At 50.2% G+C, this 9,723-nt stretch overlaps 1 protein-coding gene across 1 annotated transcript; it reads left to right on the forward strand.

Moving 5' to 3' along the window:
- Positions 1-581: 581 nt before the first annotated feature.
- On the forward strand, positions 582-9,523 carry LOC137309033 (brain acid soluble protein 1-like; the record flags this gene model as incomplete). Its single annotated transcript, XM_067977374.1, has 3 exons — positions 582-675; positions 2,293-3,102; positions 9,420-9,523. Coding segments are annotated over 3 exons (960 nt in total), but the record flags the coding sequence as incomplete, so codon positions are not given.
- Between the last annotated feature and the right edge of the window lie 200 nt (positions 9,524-9,723).

Below are 9,723 nucleotides of genomic sequence, written 5' to 3' on the forward strand. Positions count from 1 at the left end.
GGCCCCGCACTGTGTCAAGGACTTGGAGACGGTGCAGGAGAGTTTGACTGGAATGGTACCAGGGACGAGGGACTTCAGTTACATGGAGAGACTGGAGAAGCTGGGATTGTTCTCCTTATCGCAGAGAAGGTTAAGGGGAGATTTGAGAGAGGTGTTCAAAATCATGAATGGTTTTTAGAGAGTGAAGTGGCAGAAGGGTCGGGAACCAGAGGACACAGGTTTAAGGTGATCGGCAAAAGAACCAGAGACGACATGAGGAAACGTTTTCTTACTCAGCAAGTTGTTCTGATCTGGAATTCACTGCTTGTGGGGGAGGTGGGAGCAGATTCAATAGTAACTTTCAAAAGGGAATTGGATAAATACTTGAAGGGAAAAATTTGCAGGGCTATGGGGAAAGAGCAGGGGAGTGGGACTAATGGATAGCTCTTTCAAAGAGGCAGCACAGGCACGATGGGCGAATGGCCTCTCCTGTGCTGTACCTACTATGATAGAGCGATGGGCAACGGGGTGGGCGAGGGCGGAGGGGCGGGCAACGGGGGTGGGGGGGGCGCGGACGCAGTGGGGGTTATGGGGGGGTTTAGGGGGCTGCGAGTCGTTCCGGTGTCTGTGATCTGAATTTTGTGCTCTGTCTCTCTCTCCGCAGTTTCACAGCGAGGAGCCGTGGCAGCTGTGCAGGTAAAAAAAACGAAATACTTTTTGATGGTGAGTCACTGTTGCAAAGTCAGAAAGGTACAGAGACTTCATCGTTGGAGAAAATCGAGCTTTCAGCACATTCTCCTCACACCAACAATTTTACAAGCTCCCCTCCCCAGTATATGTACCCGGGGTACAGAGCTTTACTCTGTATCTAATCCCATACAGTACCTGCCCTGAGAGCGTTTGACAGGACAGTGTAGAGGGAGCTTTACTCTGTATCTAATCCCGTACAGTACCTGCCCTGAGAGCGTTTGACAGGACAGTGGAGAGGGAGCTTTACTCTGTATCTAACCCTGTACCTGACCCTGGGAGTGTTTGATGGGACAGTGCAGAGGGAGCTTTACTCTGTATCTAACCCTGTACCTGACCCTGGGAGTGTTTGATGGGACAGTGTGGAGGGAGCTTTACTCTGTATCTAACCCTGTACCTGACCCTGGGAGTGTTTGATGGGACAGTGTAGAGGGAGCTTTACTCTGTATCTAATCCCGTACAGTACCTGCCCTGGGAGTGTTTGATGGGACAGTGTCGAGGGAGCTTTACTCTGTATCTAATCCTGTACCTGCCCTGGGAGTGTTTGACGGGACAGTGTAGAGGGAGCTTTACTCTGTATCTAACCCTGTACCTGCCCTGGGAGTGTTTGATGGGACAGTGTAGAGGGAGCTTTACTCTGTATCTAACCCTGTACCTGACCCTGGGAGTGTTTGATGGGACAGTGTAGAGGGAGCTTTACTCTGTATCTAATCCTGTACCTGCCCTGGGAGTGTTTGATGGGACAGTGTTGAGGGAGCTTTACTCTGTATCTAATCCTGTACCTGCCCTGGGAGTGTTTGATGGGACGGTGTAGAGGGAGCTTTACTCTGTATCTCACCCTGTACCTGACCCTGGAGAGTGTTTGATGGGACAGTGTAGAGGGAGCTTCACTCTGTATCTTATCCTGTACCTGCCCTGGGAGTGTTTGATGGGACAGTGTAGAGGGAGCTTTACTCTGTATCTAACCCTGTACCTGCCCTGGGAGTGTTTGATGTGACAGTGTAGAGGGAGCTTTACTCTGTATCTAACCCTGTACCTGCCCTGGGAGTGTTTGATGGGACAGTGTAGAGGGAGCTTTACTCTGTATCTAACCCTGTACCTGCCCTGGGAGTGTTTGATGTGACAGTGTAGAGGGAGCTTTACTCTGTATCTAACCCTGTACCTGCCCTGGGAGTGTTTGACGGGACAGTGTAGAGGGAGCTTTACTCTGTATCTAACCCTGTACCTGCCCTGGGAGTGTTTGATGGGACAGTGTAGAGGGAGCTTTACTCTGTATCTAACCCTGTACCTGACCCTGGGAAGTGTTTGATGGGACAGTGTAGAGGGAGCTTTACTCTGTATCTAACCTGTACCTGACCCTGGGAGTGTTTGACGGGACAGTGTAGAGGGAGCTTTACTCTGTATCTAACCCTGTACCTGACCCTGGGAGTGTTTGACGGGACAGTGTAGAGGGAGCTTTACTCTGTATCTAACCCTGTACCTGACCCTGGGAGTGTTTGATGGGACAGTGTAGAGGGAGCTTTACTCAGTATCTAACTTTACTCTGTTCCTCTCCTCCTCCTCCAGGGAAGGTGTGTTCAGCGGAGAACATCGACCATCTGCACACGTCTTGTGACTCCCTGCGGCAGCTGATCGTCTGGTCACATGACCACAGCCGGGATTGTGGTTTCATCCCGAACCTGAAGTCCATCCTGTCTGGGCGAGCGGAGGAATCGGTGACTGTGGTGTGGACCTGTGCCGGGGGCCACTCCTACTCCTGGGAAATGCTGGCGTCCAGGAAGGGAGCAGAGGAGGGGGCCGGGGAGCAGAAACAGGCCCGTCCGGCCGCTCCCAACCCAGGCCGGTCCAGGAGACGGGTCCTGAGCACCCTGCCGGCCAACGGGAAGCGGACCAGGCTGAGGGCGGAGAAGGGCTCTCAGGACGTGTCGAGCGACGAGAGGGAGAAGGAGCCCAGCGCGGCGAGAGAGGAGGGCGCCCAGGCGAAGGAGGACGGGGAGTCTGCGACAGGGCACGCGGGGACCTCGCCTGCAGCATTGACGGAGGACAAGCCCGAGGCCCAGGAGGAGGCAGAGAGGCCGACACAAGTGGCAGAGGGCGAGGGAAAGGCGGGGGAGAACTCCAGCGTTGAGCGTTCGAGCCCCGAGAAGCCAGCCCCGGATCCGAGGCTCCGGCCCACGTCCGTGGAGGAGGAGCAGGAGGAGGCACCACCCCAACGAGCCGAGACCCCCGGCAGGCTCCACAGAAACTCCAAGAAGCCTGGACCCGTGTCAGCCGAGCTGGAGAAGGCCGACTCACTGGAGCTCGTGTGTGAGCCGGAGAGCGAGGGCAAGGCAAAGCAGGCGGGAGAGCCGAGGGTGAAGGAAGAGGAGGAGGAAGGTAAGGCATCAGTGCTACAATAGATAGACGAGATCCACTCAACAAGGCCCTCTCCCTGGGTAACTGTGGGATCATGGCTCCCCCTCGGAGAGTGTTAGAGTATCAGACCCTGCAATACAGAGTTAGAATCGATCGGGGACAGTGTGAGGTGAGCTCTGTATTACAGTATCAGACCCTGTAATACAGAGTTAGAATCGATCGGGGACAGTGTGAGGTGAGCTCTGTATTACAGTATCAGTCCCTGTAATACAGAGTTAGAATCGATCGGGGACAGTGTGAGGTGAGCTCTGTATTACAGTATCAGACCCTGTAATACAGAGTTAGAATCGATCGGGGACAGTGTGAGGTGAGCTCTGTATTACAGTATCAGGCCCTGTAATACAGAGTTAGAATCGATCGGGGACAGTGTGAGGTGAGCTCTGTATTACAGTATCAGACCCTGTAATACAGAGTTAGAATCGATCGGGGACAGTGTGAGGTGAGCTCTGTATTACAGTATCAGTCCCTGTAATACAGAGTTAGAATCGATCGGGGACAGTGTGAGGTGAGCTCTGTATTACAGTATCAGACCCTGTAATACAGAGTTAGAATCGATCGGGGACAGTGTGAGGTGAGCTCTGTATTACAGTATCAGGCCCTGTAATACAGAGTTAGAATCGATCGGGGACAGTGTGAGGTGAGCTCTGTATTACAGTATCAGGCCCTGTAATACAGAGTTAGAATCGATCGGGGACAGTGTGAGGTGAGCTCTGTATTACAGTATCAGACCCTGTAATACAGAGTTAGAATCGATCGGGGACAGTGTGAGGTGAGCTCTGTATTACAGTATCAGACCCTGTAATACAGAGTTAGAATCGATCGGGGACAGTGTGAGGTGAGCTCTGTATTACAGTATCAGACCCTGTAATACAGAGTTAGAATCGATCGGGGACAGTGTGAGGTGAGCTCTGTATTACAGTATCAGTCCCTGTAATACAGAGTTAGAATCGATCGGGGACAGTGTGAGGTGAGCTCTGTATTACAGTATCAGGCCCTGTAATACAGAGTTAGAATCGATCGGGGACAGTGTGAGGTGAGCTCTGTATTACAGTATCAGTCCCTGTAATACAGAGTTAGAATCGATCGGGGACAGTGTGAGGTGAGCTCTGTATTACAGTATCAGACCCTGTAATACAGAGTTAGAATCGATCGGGGACAGTGTGAGGTGAGCTCTGTATTACAGTATCAGTCCCTGTAATACAGAGTTAGAATCGATCGGGGACAGTGTGAGGTGAGCTCTGTATTACAGTATCAGACCCTGTAATACAGAGTTAGAATCGATCGGGGACAGTGTGAGGTGAGCTCTGTATTACAGTATCAGGCCCTGTAATACAGAGTTAGAATCGATCGGGGACAGTGTGAGGTGAGCTCTGTATTACAGTATCAGGCCCTGTAATACAGAGTTAGAATCGATCGGGGACAGTGTGAGGTGAGCTCTGTATTACAGTATCAGTCCCTGTAATACAGAGTTAGAATCGATCGGGGACAGTGTGAGGTGAGCTCTGTATTACAGTATCAGACCCTGTAATACAGAGTTAGAATCGATCGGGGACAGTGTGAGGTGAGCTCTGTATTACATTATCAGTCCCTGTAATACAGAGTTAGAATCGATCGGGGACAGTGTGAGGTGAGCTCTGTATTACAGTATCAGACCCTGCAGTGTGAGGTTAGAATCGATCGGGGACAGTGTGAGGTGAGCTCTGTATTACAGTATCAGACCCTGTAATACAGAGTTAGAATCGATCGGGGACAGTGTGAGGTGAGCTCTGTATTACAGTATCAGACCCTGTAATACAGAGTTAGAATCGATCGGGGACAGTGTGAGGTGAGCTCTGTATTACAGTATCAGTCCCTGTAATACAGAGTTAGAATCGATCGGGGACAGTGTGAGGTGAGCTCTGTATTACAGTATCAGGCCCTGTAATACAGAGTTAGAATCGATCGGGGACAGTGTGAGGTGAGCTCTGTATTACAGTATCAGTCCCTGTAATACAGAGTTAGAATCGATCGGGGACAGTGTGAGGTGAGCTCTGTATTACAGTATCAGACCCTGTAATACAGAGTTAGAATCGATCGGGGACAGTGTGAGGTGAGCTCTGTATTACAGTATCAGTCCCTGTAATACAGAGTTAGAATCGATCGGGGACAGTGTGAGGTGAGCTCTGTATTACAGTATCAGACCCTGTAATACAGAGTTAGAATCGATCGGGGACAGTGTGAGGTGAGCTCTGTATTACAGTATCAGGCCCTGTAATACAGAGTTAGAATCGATCGGGGACAGTGTGAGGTGAGCTCTGTATTACAGTATCAGGCCCTGTAATACAGAGTTAGAATCGATCGGGGACAGTGTGAGGTGAGCTCTGTATTACAGTATCAGTCCCTGTAATACAGAGTTAGAATCGATCGGGGACAGTGTGAGGTGAGCTCTTTATTACAGTATCAGACCCTGTAATACAGAGTTAGAATCGATCGGGGACAGTGTGAGGTGAGCTCTGTATTACATTATCAGTCCCTGTAATACAGAGTTAGAATCGATCGGGGACAGTGTGAGGTGAGCTCTGTATTACAGTATCAGACCCTGTAATACAGAGTTAGAATCGATCGGGGACAGTGTGAGGTGAGCTCTGTATTACAGTATCAGTCCCTGTAATACAGAGTTAGAATCGATCGGGGACAGTGTGAGGTGAGCTCTGTATTACAGTATCAGGCCCTGTAATACAGAGTTAGAATCGATCGGGGACAGTGTGAGGTGAGCTCTGTATTACAGTATCAGACCCTGTAATACAGAGTTAGAATCGATCGGGGACAGTGTGAGGTGAGCTCTGTATTACAGTATCAGGCCCTGTAATACAGAGTTAGAATCGATCGGGGACAGTGTGAGGTGAGCTCTGTATTACAGTATCAGGCCCTGTAATACAGAGTTAGAATCGATCGGGGACAGTGTGAGGTGAGCTCTGTATTACAGTATCAGACCCTGTAATACAGAGTTAGAATCGATCGGGGACAGTGTGAGGTGAGCTCTGTATTACAGTATCAGTCCCTGTAATACAGAGTTAGAATCGATCGGGGACAGTGTGAGGTGAGCTCTGTATTACAGTATCAGACCCTGTAATACAGAGTTAGAATCGATCGGGGACAGTGTGAGGTGAGCTCTGTATTACAGTATCAGGCCCTGTAATACAGAGTTAGAATCGATCGGGGACAGTGTGAGGTGAGCTCTGTATTACAGTATCAGACCCTGTAATACAGAGTTAGAATCGATCGGGGACAGTGTGAGGTGAGCTCTGTATTACAGTATCAGTCCCTGTAATACAGAGTTAGAATCGATCGGGGACAGTGTGAGGTGAGCTCTGTATTACAGTATCAGACCCTGTAATACAGAGTTAGAATCGATCGGGGACAGTGTGAGGTGAGCTCTGTATTACAGTATCAGGCCCTGTAATACAGAGTTAGAATCGATCGGGGACAGTGTGAGGTGAGCTCTGTATTACAGTATCAGGCCCTGTAATACAGAGTTAGAATCGATCGGGGACAGTGTGAGGTGAGCTCTGTATTACAGTATCAGACCCTGTAATACAGAGTTAGAATCGATCGGGGACAGTGTGAGGTGAGCTCTGTATTACAGTATCAGGCCCTGTAATACAGAGTTAGAATCGATCGGGGACAGTGTGAGGTGAGCTCTGTATTACAGTATCAGTCCCTGTAATACAGAGTTAGAATCGATCGGGGACAGTGTGAGGTGAGCTCTGTATTACAGTATCAGACCCTGTAATACAGAGTTAGAATCGATCGGGGACAGTGTGAGGTGAGCTCTGTATTACATTATCAGTCCCTGTAATACAGAGTTAGAATCGATCGGGGACAGTGTGAGGTGAGCTCTGTATTACAGTATCAGACCCTGCAGTGTGAGGTTAGAATCGATCGGGGACAGTGTGAGGTGAGCTCTGTATTACAGTATCAGACCCTGCAGTGTGGGGTTAGAATCGATCGGGGACAGTGTGAGGTGAGCTCTGTATTACAGTATCAGACCCTGCAGTGTGAGGTTAGAATCGATCGGCGACAGTGTGAGGTGAGCTCTGTATTACAGTATCAGATCCTGCAGTGTGGGGTTAGAATCGATCGGGGACAGTGTGAGGTGAGCTCTGTATTACAGTATCAGACCCTGCAGTGTGGGGTTAGAATCGATCGGGGACAGTGTGAGGTGAGCTCTGTATTACAGTATCAGACCCTGCAGTGTGAGGTTAGAATCGATCGTGGACAGTGTGAGGTGAGCTCTGTATTACAGTATCAGACCCTGCAGTGTGGGGTTAGAATCGATCGGGGACAGTGTGAGGTGAGCTCTGTATTACAGTATCAGACCCTGCAGTGTGAGGTTAGAATCGATCAGGGACAGTGTGGGGTGAGCTCTGTATTACAGTATCAGACCCTGCAGTGTGGGGTTAGAATCGATCGGGGACAGTGTGAGGTGAGCTCTGTATTACAGTATCAGACCCTGCAGTGTGAGGTTAGAATCGATCGGGGACAGTGTGAGGTGAGCTCTGTATTACAGTATCAGACCCTGCAGTGTGGGGTTAGAATCGATCGGGGACAGTGTGAGGTGAGCTCTGTATTACAGTATCAGACCCTGCAGTGTGGGGTTAGAATCGATCGGGGACAGTGTGAGGTGAGCTCTGTATTACAGTATCAGACCCTGCAGTGTGAGGTTAGAATCGATCGGGGACAGTGTGAGGTGAGCTCTGTATTACAGTATCAGACCCTGCAGTGTGGGGTTAGAATCGATCGGGGACAGTGTGAGGTGAGCTCTGTATTACAGTATCAGACCCTGCAGTGTGGGGTTAGAATCGATCGTGGACAGTGTGGGGTGAGCTCTGTATTACAGTATCAGACCCTGCAGTGTGGGGTTAGAATCGATCGGGGACAGTGTGAGGTGAGCTCTGTATTACAGTATCAGACCCTGCAGCGTGAGGTTAGAATCGATCGGGGACAGTGTGAGGTGAGCTCTGTATTACAGTATCAGACCCTGCAGTGTGAGGTTAGAATCGATCGGGGACAGTGTGAGGTGAGCTCTGTATTACAGTATCAGACCCTGCAGTGTGAGGTTAGAATCGATCGGGGACAGTGCGAGGTGAGCTCTGTATTACAGTATCAGACCCTGCAGTGTGGGGTTAGAATCGATCGGGGACAGTGTGGGGTGAGCTCTGTATTACAGTATCAGACCCTGCAGTGTGAGGTTAGAATCGATCGGGGACAGTGTGAGGTGAGCTCTGTATTACAGTATCAGACCCTGCAGTGTGGGGTTAGAATCGATCGGGGACAGTGTGAGGTGAGCTCTGTATTACAGTATCAGACCCTGCAGTGTGGGGTTAGAATCGATCGGGGACAGTGTGAGGTGAGCTCTGTATTACAGTATCAGACCCTGCAGTGTGAGGTTAGAATCGATCGGGGACAGTGTGGGGTGAGCTCTGTATTACAGTATCAGACCCTGCAGTGTGAGGTTAGAATCGATCGGGGACAGTGTGAGGTGAGCTCTGTATTACAGTATCAGACCCTGCAGTGTGGGGTTAGAATCGATCGGGGACAGTGTGAGGTGAGCTCTGTATTACAGTATCAGACCCTGCAGTGTGGGGTTAGAATCGATCGGGGACAGTGTGAGGTGAGCTCTGTATTACAGTATCAGACCCTGCAGTGTGGGGTTAGCATCGATCGGGGACAGTGTGAGGTGAGCTCTGTATTACAGTATCAGACCCTGCAGTGTGGGGTTAGAATCGATCGGGGACAGTGTGAGGTGAGCTCTGTATTACAGTATCAGACCCTGCAGTGTGGGGTTAGCATCGATCGGGGACAGTGTGAGGTGAGCTCTGTATTACAGTATCAGACCCTGCAGTGTGAGGTTAGAATCGATCGTGGACAGTGTGAGGTGAGCTCTGTATTACAGTATCAGACCCTGCAGTGTGAGGTTAGAATCGATCGGGGACAGTGTGAGGTGAGCTCTGTATTACAGTATCAGACCCTGCAGTGTGGGGTTAGAATCGATCGTGGACAGTGTGAGGTGAGCTCTGTATTACAGTATCAGACCCTGCAGTGTGAGGTTAGAATCGATCGGGGACAGTGTGAGGTGTGCTCTGTATTACAGTATCAGACCCTGCAGTGTGGGGTTAGAATCGATCGTGGACAGTGTGAGGTGAGCTCTGTATTACAGTATCAGACCCTGCAGTGTTGTGCGTTCGCGATTCGCTACAGTTCCTTCGGCTTCTGCGATTCCTGTCTCTCTCTTGCAGGTTCCCAGGAGTCAGAGGAGCAGGTTGCAGAGACGGAGCTGTTGTTGACTAGGTGAGATCTCAAGATCTTCCCATGTTACGTCCAGGTGCGTTGTTTCTGGGGAATTGTTCATCTCTATGTGAGGTACAGTACGGGTTAGATACAGAGTCAAGCTCCCTCTGCACTGTCCCATCAAACACTCCCAGGGCACGTACAGCACGGGTTAGATGCAGAGTAAAGCTCCCTCCACACTGTCCCGTCAAACACTCCCAGGGTTAGGTACAGGGTTAGATACAGAGTAAAGCTCCCTCTACACTGTCCCAT

The sequence above is a fragment of the Heptranchias perlo genome, unplaced genomic scaffold, assembly GCF_035084215.1.
Source record: "Heptranchias perlo isolate sHepPer1 unplaced genomic scaffold, sHepPer1.hap1 HAP1_SCAFFOLD_1451, whole genome shotgun sequence".
In the NCBI taxonomy this organism is placed as follows: Eukaryota; Metazoa; Chordata; class Chondrichthyes; order Hexanchiformes; family Hexanchidae; genus Heptranchias; species Heptranchias perlo.